The following is a 23,876-nucleotide window of genomic DNA, read 5'->3' on the forward strand; positions in this document are numbered from 1 at the left end:
TTATTATTTAATTATTGATTTAAATAGGAATAACAAAAATATTATTCTGAAGCAAAGCCATCCACACTTCTACTAAACAAAAAAACTCTGAGATAACTCCAAAACACAATAGTGCATATCAGGAAGTTCATTTCCATTTGAAAGTTGAAAGAAAGCAAGCATCACAATCACCTCAAAAAATGAGACACATCTCTTGCCCCTGTATGCAGTCATGTCCTAGTGTTTTCTCACAATACATCCATAACCTTGACTAAATCATAGCAGGAAGCCATGGAGTACCCACTACTTAACACATTATCATCTAGTTTGTGTAGGCTGTTCTTTGGGCCTAAAAGTAAAATATATTGAGTTTTTAGGTTTATTACTACCAGACAGCTAGGACTGCTTTTCATCTTTTGGGAGCACACACCCTGCTTGCTGTAGTGATTTATGAGATACTGTAATCCAGACATTTTTGTCATGAGTAGTACAGTCACTACAATGAGTATTAGAATACTTTCCAGACACTTCATATGTACTAAATGGAGACCAAACTACATTATGTGCTTATAATGGAAGAAAACCATCTTATTCTGTGTATCCTCAGAATCCAGATAATTTCAAGATGTCAGTCCAAGGTTAATATATTGCAAGAGCACAAACCCAGTGTCAGTAAAGACCTGAATCAGGAAGAGCTCTGTGTCTCAAACCCCCTTTGTGTTGCACATAGATAATGCACCATGTCATAGCAAAGCAGGAGTAGGGAAGAGTGGTGGTGACAGGCAACACTGTTCTAGCCTTTCTCCTACTGCCAGCCCTGCAGATGTAGTCTCAGGTGGCTTTGGATGAGGCAGCAGCTCCCCAGCACGGTGGTCTTCTGGGCCTGCACATGACACTGGCAGTGGCCAGTAAGAGCCAATGAGCACTGGAGAAACGCATAGCTGCCTTGGCCTGGTGGGCACCCAGAGGGGCAGGTGAAGAGAGGACATCATATGTCCTGCAGCTCAACTGAGGCAAGAGGGCACTAGCTGTGGTGAACAAGGTGTCTCACTTTTCTTCTGCGCAATGCTGAGTTGCCCTGGGTATGACAGCTAAAATCAACTTCCCCCATCTCCACTCTAAAAACAGCACGTACCTTGTAATATTTATCTATCACAGAACCCTAGATGTCTTGATAATTACTGCAAGTAATGAAATAATTATTCCTCACTGAAAATGGAAAATGCTGACAGTAGGGATTGGTTACAGCCAGCTACACCTGGCAAGCTAAACCACCAAAGGTGTGTTTTATTATACCGATCAAAATGTTACCTTTCTCCTGCTAGGCTGCTCATCTTTCAGAGCAGCATTGCTGCAAAGAAACCCATTCTTAGTTCTGTCAACACAATTAAGAAAATGTTAAAACCTAAAGAACATTTCCTTACAGAAGGCATTAACTGACTGACTTCAACAGAGCCAAATAAGATCTGCATCTAGCAGTACCAGACAAGTTTTAAGCAGAAGCCTTTTAGCTAACAGTAACTAGCTGGCCCTATCTCACTATTCTTTCACCACTAAATTTTTCTTAAATTCCTCCATTTTGTCTTTGCCCAATCCTCACAGGATTATGCAGCATCACATATGGAAATGTACAATTTTTTGCAATGTCAGCCACTTATAAAAATTAAAAGTTAGGCATTTAAAAATATTATAGTACATTATTCTCATTACATACTTAAAAACAATGTAGTTTTATGCTTTCATTCAATCTAGTCTTTTATGCAGTTAATTTGAAACAAAACCATGCACTTTTAGATGAAAACTTTTAATTATAATTTCAAATTAAATCATTAGATAGCACTATTGTCTTCATGACAGAGAAATGCAAGAGAAGTACAGCAATGTATGTTTGTGTTTAGTTAGATGCATACTTGTATAAATACAAAGGTTCCAAAAAAAAGACACGATGGCTTGGCATGCAGAGAGGTTCCCTTACACTGTACAAGACGTAAGTTTTAATGCCAGAGATGATCACACTATTTGTTAAGAAAGCATGGAAAGAATGAAGTAACAGAAAGAAGAGAAAACCTTCCCCTCATGCTCCCTGCACTGCTTTTTATTTCACACGCAATATCCCAGTTTCACATTCAAGACTTGATGGAAGAGAAGCCCTTTGCATAATCTTTCTACCAATGGGAGGACACTTTACAGCAAAGAGGACATATGAAGTTGAATGCTTAAAGCTTAAGAAGTACATCTGTAGGTGAATATCTTGTTCACAGAGCAGACACTGAAGCTTGATATTAAGAAGATTCAGCTGCATCAGTGCTAAAGAAAATACCATTTAGCTCCATCCCTTGGGATTTACTTGTCATCCTGTATCTGGTTTCCTGCTAGACTCAAGCAAGAGGTTAGCATTGACCATGTTGGGCTCAGGTAGTTTTAGGTAGTAATGGAGTACCCAGTTTTATTTTTGAGACCAGACTGTGGAAAGAAACTGATTCCAGTCTAGGGCTCAAATTTCAACAACAAAGTGCTTGAATCCTGCTTTACAAGGACACGCCATTTAGTGGATCTAATTAAAGGTTAAAACAACAGTCCTCTGAAGAAATAAAATCCCAAACACACCAGTATGTCAAGTCCTTTTTCCCCAGTTTACTCTGAATTAACAAGGGCCATCTATTACTGTCAAATGTGTTTTTCTGTCACATTTCTCCAGTCCTCTGTTTATTAGCCTTGTTCTGAACACAGGAACATGCTGTCTGGAACAAACTGATCTCCAACGCCATCTCACTTGTCACCTCATCAGAACTGTTGAGGCCACCTGAGATGCCTTTCTGGCTCCAAAAGTCACAGTGTTCATGTATACTGTGGTGCACACGAGGACTTTATGCCAGACTTGTAGCATCTCTCTGTATGCTACTCAGGCTAATTTTAACTCCACTTGCTCCAGCAGGTCTTTGGTGTTGAATCTTCCTGCTTTTCTTTGCAAGGACAGGCTGGCAGCCCCAGAGAACACTACACAGCTCTCCACAGAGTTGTACATTTGCTTATTTCTAGCGTCCTTTCTCTCTCCATCTGGTAATAAATGACGGGAAGTTATGTCAGTAGTTGCAATACCTTTGGGAAGTTTGGTGCCTGTAACTCTTGTCATGCCTATTACCCACTTGTAATATGTTATGATGACTGATGACATGTTCAAAGACCTAGGCTCAACACTGAATCTTGCACTCACAGGAGCAGACTGAACAAAGTAAGGATTCACCTTGTCTCCTATGGAGGTATATTAGGTAATCCCAATCTTGTTTATAAACCTTGGGTAAAGAACAACACCTGCAGATATATCTGCAGGGAAAGAGATCAATACCTTGCCTAGCTCCAGATGGGCAGCAGTACTTTGTATTCTCCACAGCTTCCTCTCTCCATAGACAGAATTACTCATGCAGAAAGAAAAAGAGAAAAATATTTAAAAAGAAAAACAAAAAAAGGAGAGGAGAGGGGAAAGGGAAAAACAGAAGGAGGGGGAGAGGGGAAGCAAGAGGAGGAAGAGGGGGAAGTGAAGTGAGAGCAGGAGAGAAAAGGAGAAGGGGAGGGAGAAAGGGAAAGTAAAGAAGAAGAAGGAGGAGGGGAGGGGAGGAGAAGGGAAAGGAAAGGAGGGGAAGGGAAAGGAAAGGAGGGGAAAGGAAAGAAAATTAAAGGAAAGGAAAAGAAAGGAAAGGGACAGAACTGAATATGATGGCAGGAAAAAAAAAACCAAAAAATCAAGGCAGTCATGATGTGGAAATTTATTAACTAAACCAAATCAGAGATAAATTTGTCTTACTTTGTTCTTAGTTTTTCCACTGCTTTTCATCTGGAATTTCACCATCAGTCGATCAGGAAAATTTCTTTTGTCTTGATAGAGCAATGGTCAAAAACAGCTTTATATCATAAAAGGTGGCTTTTTTCCCCCATCTATATCAGTTTTTTTCTGGAGACATCTGACTTTCATCTAGCATTTTACAAGATTAATGCCAATACCAATTGATCAAATGATTCCATGATCAATTCTAGTTAGTTTTCCCTCTGTTGGTGATTTCATTTTAAACAGAAACTTCCTCTGCAGCAACTGCCCTGATGTATAAGTACACTACTGATTTACCCATATGCAGAAAAGGACCTGTCCAAACAAATTCCTGCATTTAGCCTCATTACTGAAAAGCAAGATACAATTGTTTTTCTTGGCTGGACATTTGGTTACCAGTTTAGTCCACAATGCACAAAGCATGGTTGTTGAAGGTGCATAGGAGAGTAGAGGTCAGAAAAGAAAGCCAAGAACTCATTTGCATTTAAAAATACTTTAAAAAGGTTAGAGCAATTGTAATGCCAGATAAGGTTTTGAAAAAGAAACAAAACCTGTTTGGCAAGTTTCAGTTTGATACAAGCCAAGAGTCACCAGGAAATTCCAGTTCAACAGATGTTCTACCAGTACCAGAAGGGTCACTCACTGTATTTACTTAACTTTCCTGTCTTTAAAAAAGATGTAGTACCTTTTTACCTTTACCAACCAACATTTATATTTAACTTTCTTAAGAACAATGGGGAAATGTTAAGGAAATGTGTATACATTCTTAAGCATTTTATTGATCTAGTTTCTGATGGAACACTGTCTTTCTCGAATATTTTTTGTCCAGAATTACTCATATGTATTTTTATTTACAGTGGATTTGCTTTACTGATAAACTCAACCTTCCTGCTGGCTAGTTGTAACAGGTAATTTCTCCCCTTAGTTCAGTCAGTGCTTTTGAATGCAGCTAAACATGCTGATGCAGAATAATAACAGGATATGTGGGTTTGGCCAGGTGTTAAATTTCAAACCATTATCACTTACTTTATTGTCCTGATTACAAGCTGGCTCTTCTTCTGTGCACAAAAGGGGAAAAAAAAACAACTCCCACCCCGAATGGTCACCCAACAGTAACAGGGTAAGTTGTCACTTCAGCAGACAGCCACAAATCCATCAAATGACCCCTGGTTATCTAATCTTCTTCAGTTGTCTGGAAGGCTGCAGGGCTCTGGCCCAAACCTGCCTATTCTGAGGCTTGTCCCGACAATCCTGGCTGCTGGCACTGCTGCCATTGCCACGTCTCTTCCTGGTCTATTTATGGCAGAAACAGCAACACCAGGAGGAGTGGCGAAAGCAGCATCTCTGGTGACACCAGCCACAGCAGGAAAATAGTGAACACCAGCACTGCTAAGAATGAGAATAGCAGTAAGGGTGCCCAGAAAGGAATAAAACTGAACTAGGTGTGAAATCAAATCGTGTTCTGACTATGCCTATAACCAGAAAAATGCAGGTACCATCCAGCAAGCTGCAAATGGGCTTTAAAATTAATTTTGCACACACCGGAACATATTACATTACTGGTTTCAAATACGCTTGTTTATAGCAAAAGGCAACTACTTCTGCCACAACTATAGTAAGCAAGAGGCAAGCATTGTGCTTTTCAAGGATAGGGATGTATCATGAACCATCCCAGTTCTCTGAGTTACTAGCAGACACCATGGAGTCAGTGGACCTTTTTGTATCTAGATTTGAAACTTTCTTTCCTAGATTTCTTAAAAATTGAAACTGTGTCTTTGCACATGCTTTCTTGGGTACCTTAATTTATTTGTAGGTCTGAGCCCTATGCTGACCATTATTTTATCAGGTCCAGTCTCAATGAACTGTAACTCCCCAGAGGAAAACTATGGTTTTATTATGGAATATTTTCCCATAAGTGATTGATGAAAGAAAAGATGGGTAGCAGCTGTATCCTTTTTAATCATTTTGTAAATCCCTCAGAGTCCTCTGGCTGTATTTATTTCCAGCACACTGTCATGCTAGGCCTTTGTGGGCACAGCATCACCAACACTTGCCACATACTAAGATTGAGAACCATTCAAGAAAACAGATGAGCCATATAGGGACTATTGTTTGGATGGAGGAAACACCATTTATTCAACTTTCTTTTTCTTTTTCTGTCTTGCTATCCTCTGGATATGAAGATTCAAAGCAAAATAGTTTTATAGATACAATGACACAGACTTTCCTCTTCTCTAAATTAATGTGAACAGAAGTAAAACAGGAGAATAATAATAGCTCTGTTGAAAAGTCCTGAGCACACACTCGTGGAAACTTTTAAGAGGCTAATAAATAGGACTATTTGTGTGAATGAAGCTTTTCTTCTCAGCTTGAGACTGCAATGGCTGAAACTGGTACACAGCCAAATTAATATTAGGTGCTCTCAGCAGAGTTGAACTCTCTTATTACACAGTAGTTACTGCTATAAGGAAATAAAAGCTTTAGCTAGTCTGTGATTAATGTTGTGTATTGTTTTGACAGAAGGACAACAAGAGGATTTCAAAAGTAATTATATTGTCCAGTTTGAAGAAATGCTTTCCAGGTTTGATGAACAGAACAGCAAAAAGAAGACTGCATCTCTTGAAGAGAACACTGGCTCATATATGTATGCTCACGTGCATACCAAGGGTGTCTGGAGGAAAGTACTGAGATAGCTAAGCCTGCTGAGATTGCCTTGATGATAACAAGCAGCATTCAGTGGGCCCACCCTTCTGCCACAGCCTCCAAAACAGTGTGTGAGCCTTCAAAAATACTGCTGATTTTTAAAACCAAATTTATAGCATATCATCATGTGAGAATATTAATGCCAACATATGACACCTTCTGTCAGAAAATCTGTGTAGCCCTTTTTATGCTGGTTAGTACTTACAATAGAAAAACAAACCCCAAACTGGTTTGAGTAATTCTGTTTTGACATGATTGATGTTACCCATTGTTTACACCAAAGAACATAAGCACAGATGTAACTTTCTGAAAATCATACACTGAAATCCATATGGATACATTTAAATTTTCACTTGTATTCACTGGTATTTAGGAAGCAAAGTTTCATCTTAGCATTCTTACAGTGTCTGCTCACCAATGTAAGTGTTCACATTTTATGAAATGGGAAAGGTTAGCTAGTTTTTTTAGCAGCACACATTTGCATTGACTCATTCTGGAAAGTTTTTGTCAAAATGAGTATCCACATATGCATTTGTATTACTTATCAGGATACTCCCCACCTAGTAGCAGAAATAATAGCAAAACACTTTGGGGCATGCTAATGTTGCTAATAACAATAATAATAGATAGCTCATCCCCATCTCTGAAATGGAGGGTCAATGATAAAAATAATGAGTAAACTGTTAGGGGATTCCAGTGGGACTAGAAGGAAAACATAAAAATTCACCATTTAGCTAAAAAAGCTTGAATGCACGGTTCCAGTTGAGCAATTCCTTCTTTAAAAGACATCAAAATAAATATTCAAATCAGGAAGCAACTTGAAATACAGTACGTTTGTTCATCCAGGCTATATTTAATCTGGTGGTAAGCAGAGAGTTGTGTTACTTTATTCTTTTGCTCCTAGTGTAAGCAACGAGTGTGAGTTTGCTCTGAGTGTTGTAACAGTGCAGTGCTGGGGAGCACCAAAGGAAGGTTCAGCCAGTACTGCTGCTTGTAATCTTAGTAAAGCACACGAATGAGCATATCACTAAGAAAAGCTGTGAGCTTTTATTTATTTTTTTAAATACACCTTTCTAGTGCTTAAGTTTATTTTCTACCTGACCTTTCTCTCCCACGTTGTTAAGAGTGTTACCTTAAGGAAAAGAGTCCATACTTCTAAAGGTCTGAGACCCAGGCAAAGGGACAGGCTTTCTAGTTTGTACAGTCTTACGGGATCTTTGTACGGATGTTTTTGTAAGGCCTTGGCTTAAGGGGTGCTGTTGCATTTGTTACAGCACTACACTAAATACACCTTCCATCTAGAACAGCTACAGACCTACTCACCACACATAAGATCTTTTAAGAATAACACACCTAATGTTTATCAAACATTGAGGTCTTTACAGGCTGAGTACTGCCAATGGGTTTGGGCCTATTTCCCCAGACCTTCCTCTCCCCAGAACACAAGCAAAAAACTTATGTCATTCTGTCGAAAGAGTAAGAAAACAAAAGTGAAGGTAATGCCTAGATAACCTGAAAACAATGTAGCCAGTATTGAGATGTGAGAAGTCTGAAACTAAAAATGTCTCACTGGGGAAGGGCAGAAAAATTTACAACCAGACTTTTCCTGAGGGATTTATATAGCTGCATAAATTCAGCCAAATAAAGAGTCTGAATTCAGCAGTGTTGCCAGTAGCTACCACAGATCTGTTACTCACTGTATATTCCCCACCTCATAATGACCTGCTTGTTCCAGACAGAAATACAGTTCAGTAAAACTGCAATCTGTGAGAAGTTTGGTTGGTTTTATTAAAACTATTTCCTGAGCTAAATACAATGGATGATGGATACTGGGTAATGTTTCAAATTAAGGTATGTAAGAAAGCGTCATAACTAAGTATTGCAAAAACACTTCGATCAGATACCAGACTAATCCTGTATCATCCAGATCAGTCCAGAAGTAGTTTCCATCTGGTAGCAGTTTTCTCCTTAAGGAGCATCACAGTAATAGGTTAAAACAGTCTTTCCTAGATTTCACTATAGTTACAGCAGACTACTGCATTGATAATAGAATAGCCAGAGAATGTAGGTGTGTAAGTAAATGTACTGGCCGTATACCGCTTTTTTACCTATGCCAATAATTACAGCCTATTACATACACTCTCAGAAATGCAAGAACATTGGAGAAGGGCAATCCAGAAGGCTAGAGGAGATCTTAGGGAGGGCTGTGTGGTGGGACAGCAGCAGCCAGAGGCAGGAGCAGATCTGGCGGCTGCTAAAGAAGGTACTCAGGTAAAATGTTTACTCTGAGCAACAGCCTCTCCACAGGCTAGTGTAGAAAGCAGAAATAGCCCAAGCCTGATTTACGTCAAGCAGTGGCTAGGGGCAGGCGTTGTTTGCTGCCTAAAAGTTGTGAGCAAAGTAAAGGAGGCTTCTGGCTCTCTGAGCCACTGTAGCATCTGAGGGACAATTCTTCTCAAGAAAAGAAAAAAATAATACCTTTAATACATGTATTTACATTTAAACTGTGATTTGGCTTTTTGTGAAGAAGTTGCCAGCACAGAGATGTAGTCAAGTTTTCGTATTCCTTTTTTAATATTTCTCTTGAAAAAATCTTAGCTGAGCAACCTGGATCACCAAATGACTCATTTATATTTTGGATTCCCCATGCACACACAGTTTTTAATACGTGAGTGAGTTTGGAATGGCTGACAGAGAAATCTCCCTAAAATGAACATGTCTGCTGATGCCCTCAGCTACATAAAGTTCAAACACTTGTGTTTCCCAGGCAGAGACACTGAACAGGCACCATGTTCATGTAACTTCTTCATGTACAAAGGAATATGCAGTCAAATTCTATTCAAATTCTTGGACAGAACTTAATGAAAAATAAAAGATTCCAACAACCAAACACTGGATACTCACAGAACTCCAAATTTATTCATACTCAATATTGAATTCAGGAAGGATGTTTAAATAATCTGGAGGGGTTTTTTTTTTCTAAAAACATTAAAATGTTTTCTGTTTTTCCCCTTCTTTATCAAGCAATTAGACCTTTTATTCTCTTTCCTTGCTATCAAGTGTTGTCAAGGCTACTTGTGTTTACTTCCTTATTTGCAGTTCTTCAATGGAGACAAAATGTACAGGCACCCAACAGACTCAGCAATTTACCAAAACAAACACCTAGGTAAAATCAGCACAACATTATTCAAGATTTCTCTCTCACACACCTTCACATCTCTATTTTTCTTCAGCTGGCAGTTACAACCTACTGGATGAAGAGTGATTCTGTTTGGTCATAAATCTTACCAACCAGAAACCTATGGGTAGAGATGAGTACCAGATCAGTGGGCCAGCTCCAAAACAGAGACAGAGTTCTTCAAATCATTTAGGACTCAACTATTCTAGACAAAGAGGAATAATCTCAAAACTTGGTTTATTTATTGAGGTCCCAATAGAGGAAAAAAACAAGCAAACCCTTAAACAAGCTTGTGGGTTTTCTTTTCACTATCATGAGTATACAATGAAAGTGAAAAAAAATATTTAGTAGCAGAACTGTTAGTCATTATGCTTTATTATTGCTATTTAAATATTCTTAATCCTTATGATTAAGAGAACATCCCTCACATACATCTTGGGTCCTCTACAATATTAAATATAACGTATCTGATTTTGGAAAGACAGGTTGAGAATGAGTTTAGCTAAAATACTCGGTTTAATAAAATTTTGCAGGGATGTGGATAATAATGACATCACGATATTCCTGCCCAGGGTGACAGGCCGCAGCTCCTACTCTGGATTAGGAGACCACTCTTTAGAATTCAAGAGGGTGTTGGCACGTGGAAAGGCAGAAGAGCCTGGGCAAAAACTGAAAAAATTTTCCCTCATTTCCCCTCAGCAATAACTTTGAGGGGATGTCACACATCTACTCAGTCTGCATGTGCCACTGGGATTAGTGGCACAAAAAGTCAAGTTGATTGAACCAGTTGCTAATATATGAGATAGCTTCCTTGTGGCCTTCAGGATAAGAGTCACTTGGAAATCATGGGGGGTAGCTGAGCACTTGCAGAAGTCTGGGTGGCCTCCATGCTTCCCCTCCCCATGATCAACTGGGCATCTCACAGATATCAGAATCCCAGAATCCCAGAATCCCAAGGGTTGGAAGGGACCTCAAAAGATCATCTAGTCCAACCCCCCTGCAAGAGCAGGGTAACCTAGAGTACATCACGCAGGAACTTGTCCGGGCAGGCCTTGAATATCTCCAACATAGGAGACTCCACAACCTCCCTGGGCAACCTGTTCCAGTGCTCTGTCACTCTCACAGTAAAGAAGTTCTTCCTGATGTTCACGTGGAACCTCCTATGCTCCAGTTTACACCCATTGTCCCTTGTCCTAACACTGGATATCACTGAGAAAAACCTAGCTCCATCATCCTGACACCCACCCTTTACATATTTGTAAACACTGATGAGCTCACCCCTCACTCTCCTCCAAGCTAAAGAGACCCAGCTCCCTCAGCCTCTCCTCATAAGGGAGGTGTTCCACTCCCTTAATCATCATGTGGCTCTGCGCTGGACTCTTTCAAGCAATTCCCTGTCCTTCTTGAACTGAGGGGTCCAGAACTGGATGCAATATTCCAGATGTCTAGAGATGGCGTCAAGAATAAGTTGTTCCATCACCTTTCCAGGGACTGAGGTAAGGCTGACTGATCTATAATTACCCGGGTCCTCCTTCTTGCCCTTCTTATAGACTGGTGTGACATTTGCCATCTTCCAATCCTCAGGCACCTCTCTCATTTCCCACCACTTACCCAAGATGATGGAGAGTGGCCTAGCAATGACCTCCGCCAGCTCCCTCAGCACCCATGGGTGTATTCCATCCGGACCCATCGATTTATAGAGTCCAGATTGCATAGCTGATCCCTAACCCAATCCTCATCTACCAAAGCAAACTCCTTCTTTGTCCTGACTCCTTCTGGGGCTATAGGAATCTGGGGCCCACGGGGAGAGTCTGCAGGAGTAAAGACAGAGGCAAAGAAAGCATTCAGCACCTCTACCTTCTTTATATCATCTGTCTCCAGGGCACCCACCTTGTTCAGCAGTGGGCCTATATTGCCTCTTGTGTGGAAGTGCAAAGAAACCGGAACAGGCAGCCCCTCTGAAGATTACCCCTTCATTTACAAAATCTGCCCACAGTTCACACTAAGGAGAAAGAAGGAAAATTTTGAAAAAGAGAGATAGAAGTAGCAGTGAGATGTGTTTCCAGATGGTGAATTTCCACTGAAACAAAGTAGGAACTAAAACCACAGAATTTGCATTTCTGCAGTGTACTCAAATAAATGGTTTTATCTTGTTGGGTATAAGGATGGTCGAAAGTATGCTATTCTGGCAGATTTCAACACAGGTAGCTCAGCTCAAGCGAGTACAGCCACAGGGCAGGTCTGTGTTTGCAGTGTATTTCACTGTCAGGGGTGTTCAGATTTCCTGTAATAAATCCCCAAATTGTAAGCTCTGCCATGCACAGAGGCAGATGTTGGATCCTTTGCAAGGCATTCTGGAAGATGTCTGCTCTTTTGGGTAGCAGTGAAAAGACCTGTGGGAAGACAACTGAGAATTTGTACCACAGCAATTGTCCTAGCTGCAGCTGCACCTTGGAGCCATCCTTGTTAGCAGCTAGAAAATTGTGCTGACCTGATATTTAATTATCCCACTCTTGGGCCACTTGTAGAGTGGTATTACCACAACTAAGGAGAAGGTTGTGCATATGCACAGAAATAGGTCTGCAATAACTTTAAAGTTTTAATGATTGAATAATTTTTGTAACAAAGGCAAGCCCAAATAACTCACAGTAGGAGTCAGGAGTCAGAATTATATGTGGATCACATCTTCTTTATTTTTTCCCAAGAAAATAAACACTGGAACACACTCATGAAAATCCAAATAATGATAATATGTCAAAATCTTGATGCTACTCAATTCTTCATTACACAATTTGACACTGTAACATCAAAGGATGAGCCTTTCAACTCACTGATGATATCTCCACACTAGAAAACAACTTGTTGTACATGAAAGCAATTTAGATAGTTGATTCTTTAGTTGTTGTATCCCTGGAGCAGCTAACTTAACATCCAGCACAGCATCAGACAGCAGAGCAACAGCTGCAGATGTTTCCCTAAAGTCTGAACGCAACATAAAAGCTTGAATGCAATATAATACTTTTCAACTCTGGCTTTACATACGTGTGTGTATATATTTCTATCTATAGCTACAGCTACAGTCTTCCTGATGCATCACACCACATCTGCCACCTAGGAGAGTTGTCACCACCCTCTCTTTCACAGTGAGCTTGTTCAGGACCTTCATGTCTGTAAAGGTCCAGAGGAACCTTCTTGTGCTGTCCTTTAAATTCCTGTTGCACCACATCCCTTGTTTGAGAGAAGGCAGTTAACAAAGTAGTGCTGTTTGATTTAGAAACATGAAAAGATTAAGCCTTTCATCAGTAGTAATTATTTGGTTGAAACTGGGGTAACATTAAGAAGCTTACCAATGAAAGAAGTGCTAGTGAGTGGTAACACAGAAGTAACAATGCCTAACAGGGAACAAACAAAAGAATTTATGAGGCTAAACAGAACACAGACTAAAATTAAGAGTAAGCAATTAGGGATGAGAAGCAGAATGTCTCTTCTGGATTCTGTTCTGTACTCACAAAAAAAAACCCCTACTCTTGATCTCACCCTGCTTGCTTTCCTGTGCTCACAGTTTCCACTCACGAGAGAGGGGAATGGAACACCAGCTTTGTAGAAAGCACAGCAGCTGAAATCATAGAGGAAAATGAGAAGGCTCTCTAGGCAGCAAACAGAGAGCGATTCTGAGGGGATTTTACCTAGCCTTGTCCTTGCCTGATTTGGCTTTGGGGGGAAAAAAAATTGAGTGCTTTTCCCCCCTTTCCCCCCCCAGGACTCATTAGAAGAACCCTGGTAAATGAGTTCACTGAAGTAGTGATAACATTGCTGTGTGGGTTAATGTCACCAGTCTCATCTATTCCTGCAATTCAGAAAGCACTCTGCAACAGGTACTAAATCTGCCTGACAATCCTTTAATGAACTGGAGATGTCTACCAACACCAATAGCATCCAAATCTGTGTCTAGCTGATCACTGCTCCATATAAGACAGAACACTCTAAAGACACCTGAAGTTAACATTTGGTAGAGCCAAAATTATGCTTATTAACAGCAGCCTGGGTTTTATCTTCTGGTATACTAGTATGGCTGGCATAAAGTTAATTTACTTCATAGTAGCTGATATGCAGCTATGTTTTGGATTTGTGGTTAAAAGAGTGCTGATAACACAGGGATATCTTAGTTACTGCTGGGCACTGCTTATACAGCCTCAAGAGTTCGCTCCTCATACCACCCCACCAGTGAGCAGCCTGGGGGTGCACAAGGAATTGAGAGGGGACACATCCAGGACAGCCAACCTGGACACATCCAGGACAGCCAACCTCAACTGACCAGAGGGATATCCCAGACCATATGGCATCCTGCTCAGCATATAAAGCTGGGGAGAAGGAGGAGGAAGTAGAGGTGTTTATGGTGATGATGCTTGTCTTCCCAAGTAACCTTTACACATGAAGGAGCCCTGCTTTCTTGGGGGTGGATGAACACCTGCCTGCTCATGGGAAGCACTGAATGAATTCCTTGTTTTGTTTTGCTTACACATGCAGCTTTTGCTTTGTCTACTAAAGTGTCTTTATCTCATCCCATTAGTTTTCTCACTTGTACCTTCCCAACTACATCCCCATCCTGCTGTGGGAAGTGAATAAGCAGCTGAGGGGGTCTTAACTACCTACAGGGTTAACCAATTGACAGGTGTGAAATGAGTAATAAAAGCAGAAATTTCTTCATCCAAGAGCAGCTGTGAATGGCAGACGCTTCTCACAGATACTTCCAGACTACAGAGATTCCAAATTGACAGTGACTGAAAAACAAATGAAGTATTATTCAGAGAGATTTTTTTTTCCAAATAAAACGGTTTTCAGAGAAAATAGTGGCAGTCAGGACCTATGAATTTGTCCTCCTAGGAGTACAATGATCATTTGAATAGTGCTACTTTGCTGGTGAACCAGGTCTAGGAATGGTGTGTGTCCAGTGATGGAATTCCATACAAACCACCTAAATCTACCCTTTTTGTTACAGAATATCAGATCAGCTTTAGTTCATCAAGGTCTCACTAATTTTTGTGTTTGCTTCCAAAATCTGCAGTGTTAAATGCACTTGTTGTCCTCACACTGATTTTCTTTCATTTTCCAGCTGTGATGGGGTAGGAAATAGATGAATAGATAACTTGAGATACTTGGATAACTTGAGATGTTTTACAACTGCATACATCTACACCACAGAGACACCTTCAGGAGGTGGCAGCTTCTCCACTGAACACTGCTATTGACCCTTTAAATAGCACAGGAATTCTCTTCTGAGGCAAGTAATGTTTGGGTGTTCTTTTACATTGCATTTCTGGTCTCTGTTTATCAGCTTTGGCTTAGTTGATTTCCTACTTTGTCATTTGTCTCCTGCAGTTATTCTTCTCTGTCAAACACTTTTTTCCATATGCCTCCCTACTGCATCTTGCTCTTTCTACATTTGTTTCCTTATTCACACCTACGTATCTTCCAACTATTAATCTGTGCAAGCCACTGAGAAATAAGCTGGTTTTCCTTTTTTTCTGAATTCATGCAACATTTCCCAATTTTCCATCTTTCTCTTCTGTGCTGTCTATACAAGGGCTGACAGGATTTTACTTTACAGTGGGTGAAAACCAGATTAAGGTACTTGTCTCCAAGTACCTTTAAATGAGGAAGACGAACATCTGGAACAGAGTTGACTTGCACTTCTTTTGAGTCATGGCTCCAGGCCAGGCAAACAGGGCCTGCTGTATTTCAGCAGCTCTTCCAAAGCTATTCCCAGGCAGAAAGATGTCTGTAACACTACTTCCCCCTGGACATTTCCCTCGATTTTTCTGACCTGTCCTTCCCTTCCCCTATTTTTCTTTTCCCAGGCTGATGATTTCAGCTGTGTTCCCTATTATAAAGCCCAAGTCCCACATTAATATTCTCTGTGTTCTTTACATTGACTGTTTAATGAAATGTTACTCATATGTTAAAGGGATGAAGACAGACATGAACTTTTGCAGTCTTGATGGCTTAACACACGTTTGTCATATAAAGCCAGCACTACATCTTATGAGTCACTCTCTTATAGAAGGAGTCTGCTTTACATATCTGGCTTCAGGGAGCAGTGTGGGAAGATATTCTGTGGATTATTTTCCTGCTATTGCTGTAGGCTGCTTTGCTTGCTGCCTAGTGAAGTACATAATAGAGAGGCAAGAATATGAGGTTCTGACATTTCTTATTTGAATTTTCTTTTAACGGCTTCTATTTTGTAGTTAAGTTGTGAGTTGGATGAACAGATAATATTTGAAAGTGAGCTTATGCTTTTTATTTCTTCACCTGGCTTTAATTCCTTTGAACAGTGTGTCTTGACAATCCTAGATTCACCAGACTTTCTGACAGACTAGACACTGTATGAGAGACAGTGCATTTTTTTTTTCTGCAGCAGCCCACTGCTGAGGTCACAGCTGGTCATCCCAGACACAAAATAAAGCTCATTGTCTGGAGATGTCACTTACTTTCAAGACTGTTCACAGACTAGCAGCATGTTAGGGCATTAGACCCAGTAATGGCTGGACTCCTGAACTGTATGAAGAACTCAAAATCATCACCCTCCAAAACTGGTTTGCTGTCTGCAGTAAATAAGACAAGAACCACAACCAGGACTTGGTAGCCAGCGGCTCTTGTCCTTTATGCTGCAGCTCTTGTCCTTTATGCTGCCAGCAACTGCTCATGGGCAGGCCACCCTGGGAACACATGTCCTGGTGCTTTTGAACATAAGCATGTGACAGCATGAGCGAATGAAGCCTATGAGAGGAGAGGTGTGAGCAGACGGGATCAAATTACACTGAGATGTTGTGAGTATGGTTTCCTTTCATAGTGTCTTACATTCAGCTTGGAAAACTAGTTCTCCCACACAGAAAACAATCCAGATCATTAATTTATACTTTAGCTCTAAAGACCAAGCTAAGAGGAATATAAATCTTGTAAAAGCAGGAAGGCAGAAAATTAACACTGCTAGGAAATGAGTGATAATATTAACTTACTGCATACCAATGGATTTCCGCTTTGTTGATAGACTTTTATGCCACTGAGCTGTATTGAAAATGTATTTAATGACAACCCTTTACTGAAAATCTGTGAGAAAAGATCTTTTTTTTATCCACTCCTGAAGAAACAGCAAATGAACAGAACATAGAGTTTGAGTGCTTTTATACCTTTTTACACCTTTTTCCTTGAGAAAATGTTAAGATGTCCCAACAAAATGGACTACTTAGAGACTATCACAGAACAGGAAGATGTCAACAGTCAACATACTAGAATTTTCTTTTTTGAAAATAAGGCTTTTATGTTATTCTTTATTTGCATTTTCAGCTTCTCCTTGTGTAAACAGCTGTGTCTACTGCACTAGTGTTCCCAGCTACAAAAGCCATTTACCAACACTCTGAAAACATTAGTCACATTACTGGAAGACATAAATTGCCAGGTGGTGAGGCACACAGAAGGTAAGAGAGGTATGTGATCTCTCATTACAACAACTGCTGACATTAACATGACCTACAGCTCTCCCAGCTCAAGTACTGTATGGCTAGATATCAGCATAGCCATTCCAACCCCTGAGATTTAAGGTATAAATGATCATATATTACTGCACACTAGAGATCAAATGACAACCAAACACTTAAACTGTAATCAAATGATATTGGAAGGACCTGGAGAAGGATAATAAAAATCTAAATGCAATTCCTGAAATCTAGCAGCACTTCTTTTGTATGACATGGCCATAATTAAGTCTGCTTCCAAAGCACAATTTAAGCCCTAAATTACCAACCCTTATGACCTGATGAATCTTCAAACCTATCAAAAGTCCAGGAGACTATCTTCAATAAGCATGAAAGGTTAGTTTAACCTAAGTTCTTTGTACTGAAAAGGTCTAGAAGCATTCATATTGTTGCTTGCAGGTGGGCAGAATTAAGAAGCCATAGGTTATCCCCTTTCAGTTCACATTTATTGTTTCACCAGCCAATGCTCCAGGTTAGCTGTCCAGAAATCAGCCAGCTTTATCTAAAGTAGTGATAACATAAATTGACCCATTTGACACAGATGTAGATTGGGACAGGAGTGGGCACACAGTACCAGATAGATGACAGGACTGAACATTCACAAGTTCTGATGCCTTCCTTCACTGCAGTCAGTAAGGTGGTTTCAGTCTGTTCCAGCCCCATGGCTTCTGTTTTCTACCATATCAGATGTAGCAAGACTTCCTATGCATTAGATTTTTAGATAACAGCAGAGGCACAAATTAGAGAGCAATTCAAAAAGCTACTCCTGCATTATTTTAGGAACAATATTGCTTGCTAGCACCAGCACAGCAGGGATTTGAATACAAGGAGGTGGACAGAAACATGAGACACAGAATTGACTCAGTTTCAATTTTTGGAAGGACAGGTAGGGCATGGGAAAACCAAAATACTAATTACTAAGCTAAGAACTGTGATTTGAAATGGTCAAGTGTTTCCATGCACCCAGGGAACAAAGAAAGAAAGTTGAAGCTGAAAAGAAATACTTCCAGTGGTGGGTTGCAGTTCTTTATTTCTGATTCATATGAATATGTACGCATACAATGATATTAGATATCCTTGTATTGCTTAATCTATAAGTCAGCATAGGTATTTTAACAAACAAACAAAAAGCGCAACTATTAATTTATATTTCATCTGAGCACTGATGCACAGTAGAAAAAATCTGTATATAAAAGCTTGTATCTGTGCAGTTGTATGTACTATATTCCTCTTCCAACTAACTACTGATTTATTGACACACTATTGTTAGTATAATATAGAATTGCCATATCATAACATTAAAAAACTTTCCAAAATATATTAATAAGCAAAGATAACCACACCTTGACCTTGCAATCATTTTTTGCATCAAGACATTGATGCACCATTTTGTTTTAATGTGACATCTGGTTTAAACAAATTCCTTCTGTCTCAGGCTGCCACTATTAGTCCACCCATATTAATTATATTAATTCATGTATAGCTTTGCTGTTTAGTAATTTCACACAAAGCCTTTAGAATTAAACTCACTTAAGAGTTGACATCCAGCACTAAGAACACAAATCTCATATACCCCACCTAGGTCTCGAAGAGTGCATAAAGATTTGTGCTGAACTTCTGCTTTGTGGTGAACTCTTTTAGCTAACACTTTCTCTCACCTACAGCATAACAGAAGTCATCTGTCTCATTCTAGGTGGCTTAAATTACAAGTCTACAGAAGATGTGATTTCATGCTACTAAATGCTTTTAATTGTTTAGATCTAGATGAAGCTTAATTAGCATCTGGAAGTTAATACAAATATTAATCTGTACATAAAACATTATCCCCAATAATACTAAGTGACAGCACTTTTATAAGGCAGACGCAAGCCAAGTTTCAAATATCTGAGAAAAGGTGGGACCTGCCAGATCCTAGTTCAGGGCAAGGTTATAGAGCAGCAGCAACAGTCAAGGATTAGGTCCTTCCTCTGAAAACTAACAGGAACTGACAGAAAGATGCAATACAGCAGGCTAGCTACTGTGACAGTGTATACCTGTCAGTATAGAGCAAGGACTGCAGAAGTGCAGGTATTTCAGTTTTGATGCCAGCAGATAAGAAAGCATTTGGCAAGTTCTTGCCTTTCTGACAATTTTGTAATATCTTCACTACAGCAGCTGAATAACTGCACATAATGATGATGCCTTCATTGCCTACAGACTAGCAAATACAAGATACAAATTGACAGAGATGGAAATGTGCAAACCACAGAACAAAAATATTAATCTTTTAAATAAAGGACCAAATACAATTTTTACTCTCATTTTAGATCCTACTGAAAAAAATACAAGGCTCATGCTGTCCTGCCTTTTGCTTAGACTTTAATCCCCAAGAAAATTTTTGCCTGTCTTCTCTTTCATTAATAATTCTGGACTGGAAGCAGGACTGGAGTAAGTGCACACATAAAAAGAAGGTGCAAATTATCTTGAATTTATATGTCTAAGGTCTTCTTTACCTTAGATATATTTACAAAGTACAGAATCCACAGATATAATTCTAGGGTATATGAGAATCTTGTGAAGATAGGATTTCAGAGACTGCATAATACTATTAATTATATTAGGAAATCCCAAAAGGCGGATGAGACACAGGTTTGGGAAGTGCATGTGTGTGTTCATTAAGGGGAAGACAAAGCATTAGCTGTATTCTTGGCTCTTGTCATTTTAAAGCAGACAAGGGGAATTTTTTCAACAATTAATTTGCTGTCTCTTGCAAAAGAATGGTCTGAGAGACTGCAATTATATAGGGAATGTGAGGATTTACTGCAGTGTCTTTTGTTCCAGTACACAGGACAGCAGCAAACAAGAAATGCTTAGCATTTTTCTTAATTTCACGTTTTCACTGTTGTGTTCTGTGACATGACAATAAACTGTATTGTAATACTTGGGGGTTTTACGTTAGATACATTCTGAATACTACTTGGACATCTATTCCTAACAAATGAACGTGACTCCCAATTGTAGATTTATACATTTAATCTTCAGTTGTTCATAGAAAATACTAAGTAGTTGTTTCATATTCATAGCATTAACAGCCTTTACAATTGGAGTGAGGATGCCACTCTAAGATGTCTAATGTAAAAAAAAAAAATTTAGAAAACAGATTTAGAAAACAACTTCAAATTAATACTCCGGGGGTTTTAGAATATATGACAATCATTTTACAGGATTAGCTGCTTCTATAAAAACTAAAATAAAGACACTAAACTAAATTACTAAAATAAAATTAATTTCAGTTACACACTTGTCCTCTGGGAAGTCTATGACTAATTATTATTTTATTTAATATGTGTCTTTTCTGTGACCAAATAAAAAAGTCATTAGAGTTAAATGAACATGGAAAGACTTTCCAGACAGCAAGAAACAAATTCAAGAAAGTCCTGCATCATTTCTAGAATTATTCTTAAATAACAAAGTTGCTGCTGCTCTGTGACACAACCAAGCTAGAATTTATTGTAACAATAACTATTGTGTTCGGCTATGCATAAACATTAATATGCTGAAGGCAAAAATGAAACAAAAATCTATATCCTCTACTGATTTGTTGATGAGGCACACTGTTGTTAAAATGGTATCTCTTTAAACAGAAATTGCACACACACATCGAAACCAGTGCTAGACAATACAGCTTTCTTAATGAAAACTCCATTTCTGATAACAACACAGGCCCCAAATTCTGCTGTTCCCATGGCAACAGGATTGCTCCTTTTGGTGGTCTTGAATTGCTGAATGACATGGAAAAATGATAAAACAAACAAAACCAACCAAGACTGCCTGCTGTACACCATGGTCACAGGTGTCTGTGTGAGAAAATCCAAGCAAACCCTCTTCTTCAGATGTGTGGCAATGATGCTTTTTATTTCAGGGTCATGTCAATGCTATATATTCAAGACAAAAACAAAAAAAAAAAACCACAGAAGAACAACAACAAAAAAAGAAATCAGTGCTGTGAAATATGTAGCTAGTCATTTCCCCAATCATCTCTCACTTAAATGTACTAGTGTCAAATAATTTACACACATCCCGTCTACTGTATATGCAAAATATACACCTTAATAAAATCTGTAATATTTTAATTGAATAACTACATTCCCAGTAATTTCCATCTGAAATAGACACCAGATGTGGGAAGATCCACTGGTGGAATGACACCACAGTGTGGCAAGATATGGGTGCCCCTAAAAATGTTTGTAAAAGTGTGATTTTGCCATTTAGTGCAAAACACATGTCATCAAATACATTAGAAGCATTCTTTAAAATAAGAAGTTGTCATCACAGAATACTAGCTAACTACTTAAAGCCAGTACCTATAAACTGTTACAGAACACACAGGGTTCTTTTACTATGAATCTCTTCATAATAATTTTTCTTTTTTCCAAGTCATGAGGAAGTGCAAGAACTTGAACAATGACAATAGCATGACAATAGATAAAAGCCTTACAAATAGATATGAAAAAAAACCAACAGAAGCAAACTAAGAGCTGGGCAGACTCCAGAGAGGTTTCTGTAGAAAGCATACAGGAGAAAAGTCTACGTATACCATTATTATCTTTATGGAGGAATTTACATGGGGAATCCCACTTCTTGAAGAAATGACACAATAAATGAGCTATAAGACCATAGGAAAATTACTGCCACTTCCAAAGACAGATTCATATTATGCATATTTAAGCCAAATATAAATTCTCTTCTCATATTTCTTCTTGCTGGTCAGCTTCTCTTTTGAGAAAAAAAGAAAATTGTTCAAGCCAAAATTTAGCTTATGGTTCTAACCTATGTCTTGTGTATGATACTGTGATAGCTTACTAGAGTAGAATTTTATTTAAAAAAACGTGAAAAGAAAAGCTACATTTTGTTTATGCATCTCTTTGCCACATGTATTGCTCATTATTTGCCTGCTTATTAGGACTCATATTACTTATGTAATCTTTTACTGAGGAGTCTGTTTTGCTATATTCTATTTCCTGAACAAATATTCCAGTGTAAGACACCAGTGTTTTTCTACATACCAGTCATATGGGTAGGGACAACAAAGTCCCCAGCACTCCTGCACGGCGTACACTGGCCAATGACCAGTCCTCCTGACATGCTGTTCTAGCAATGGCTACACACTACAGCTAAACCCTCTCTGATGCACAGTAAGAACAGTGCAGAGTTTTCCATTCATGTGCTTCAGTTACAGTATCAGATGGAAGAACAGCTTGCTAGAGGACTGACACATTCCCATTTCCATGGGAACCAGTCCAACTTGGAAAGGAAGAGACACAATGATACTGGAGATTTAATCAGGGAAATAACTGTGAAAAAGGCTGAGAACCACAAAAGCAAAGAAAGGAAAAAATGAAGAGCACAACCTAGGAATTAAAGTAAAATAAAAGACATTTTAATCTCTGAATGAGAATGGCAAGTTTAGCACTTTACTTTTAACTGAGGATAATGCATGGATGCATGTTGCACTTTTTCTATCTGTTTTGCACATAAATTAACCTGAGTATCCTCAGGCTAAGAATTCTACCTGTCTGTTTGGAAATGGTCAAGAACACTTTAATCACATCTGCAATGAAAACGTAATAAATCTTACTTCAGTGCTTTTTCTGCTTGCATATGCTGAATCAAGTTCCTGAAAATAACTACAAAAGCATTTAGGTCTCCAGAAAAGCTTTATGGAGTCTATCCAGCTTCTGTTCTTAGCGGCATGGTGGCAAAATAACATTAAAATATAATGACAATTATATTGACAATTATATTGTTAAAATGTAATGAGAATATCAGACATAAATTCTTACTCTTGCTCCACTGAAGTGATTTCTGGATCATTCGAAAGGCAGCTAGTTCTGGTTACAAGGAAAAAGAAGTAGTAGTAAACATTTCTTCTCTGCTTACTTTTTTTTCTCTTTTTAGATATGACATCAAGTTTGTGGGATGTAATAACTAACTCTAGTGAGTATTTTTGACAGCACAAACACACAAATGCTATTGATAGGAATGCAGTGATCTTACTGCCTGTAATACAAATTTTTTTGAGTAATAAATTTTTTAAGCTATTTCTTTAAGTTGGCTAAGGGAAATGCACTACAGCAACTTCATACATCAAATGATAACAATAATCAGTGATGCCTGATATGAGTATTTAGTTCCCCTTTCACTTGCTATGCTGCAACCTGCAGCATAAATGAATGGAGTAACAAGAAAGCTTTCTTCCACAGAGTTTTCACTGTCATGTACTACAATATATTTGAAAATGTTTGAATAGAAGAGATGGAAGCTGCATTTCAAGGTTGGGTGGGCCTCTTTTGTTTTACAAAATATTCAAATGGTATCAGATAAGTACTTATCATAGAATCATAGAATAACTAGGGTTGGAAAAGACCTTAAGATCGTCTAGCTCCAACTGCTCACCATAGGGGCAGGGACTTATGTGAATTTATCATTTCTGAGGCAGTCTAACTGCTACAATCAAAAAGCAGCAGTCAGTGGTTTTGGGTATTTCTCTGTGGTCATTTTAAGAGCTAATCGCAGGAGAACTGAAGGAAAATGTATACTGCAAAAGGAAAAACTTTCGAAAAAACACAACAAAGGAGAAGTGGTAAAATGAAAATTCTGAAGTGCACAAGTTAAAGGAAGG

The 23,876-nt window shown here is 38.9% G+C and overlaps 1 protein-coding gene across 6 annotated transcripts in view; it reads right to left on the reverse strand.

The window, feature by feature from the left end:
* The window catches only part of PRUNE2 (prune homolog 2 with BCH domain), a 137,907-nt gene that overhangs the window by 6,282 nt on the left and 107,749 nt on the right, over positions 1-23,876 (reverse strand). For 3 of the 6 annotated variants that reach the window (XM_031054394.2, XM_031054398.2, XM_031054397.2), the window contains 2 exons: positions 23,038-23,085; positions 18,219-21,129 (listed from right to left, as the gene is read on the reverse strand). The exons of 1 other annotated variant lie outside the window; for it this stretch is intronic. In XM_031054394.2, coding sequence (XP_030910254.2) covers positions 21,108-21,129; positions 23,038-23,085 — 70 coding nt within the window. In that variant the 3' untranslated portion in view covers positions 18,219-21,107. Of the gene's footprint in view, positions 1-18,218; positions 21,130-23,033; positions 23,086-23,876 lie in introns of those variants that run through there. 2 more of the 6 variants (XM_031054395.2, XM_031054396.2) reach the window with 2 other exon arrangements.

This window comes from Melopsittacus undulatus, chromosome Z, assembly GCF_012275295.1.
Source record: "Melopsittacus undulatus isolate bMelUnd1 chromosome Z, bMelUnd1.mat.Z, whole genome shotgun sequence".
Classification (NCBI taxonomy): domain Eukaryota; kingdom Metazoa; phylum Chordata; class Aves; order Psittaciformes; family Psittaculidae; genus Melopsittacus; species Melopsittacus undulatus.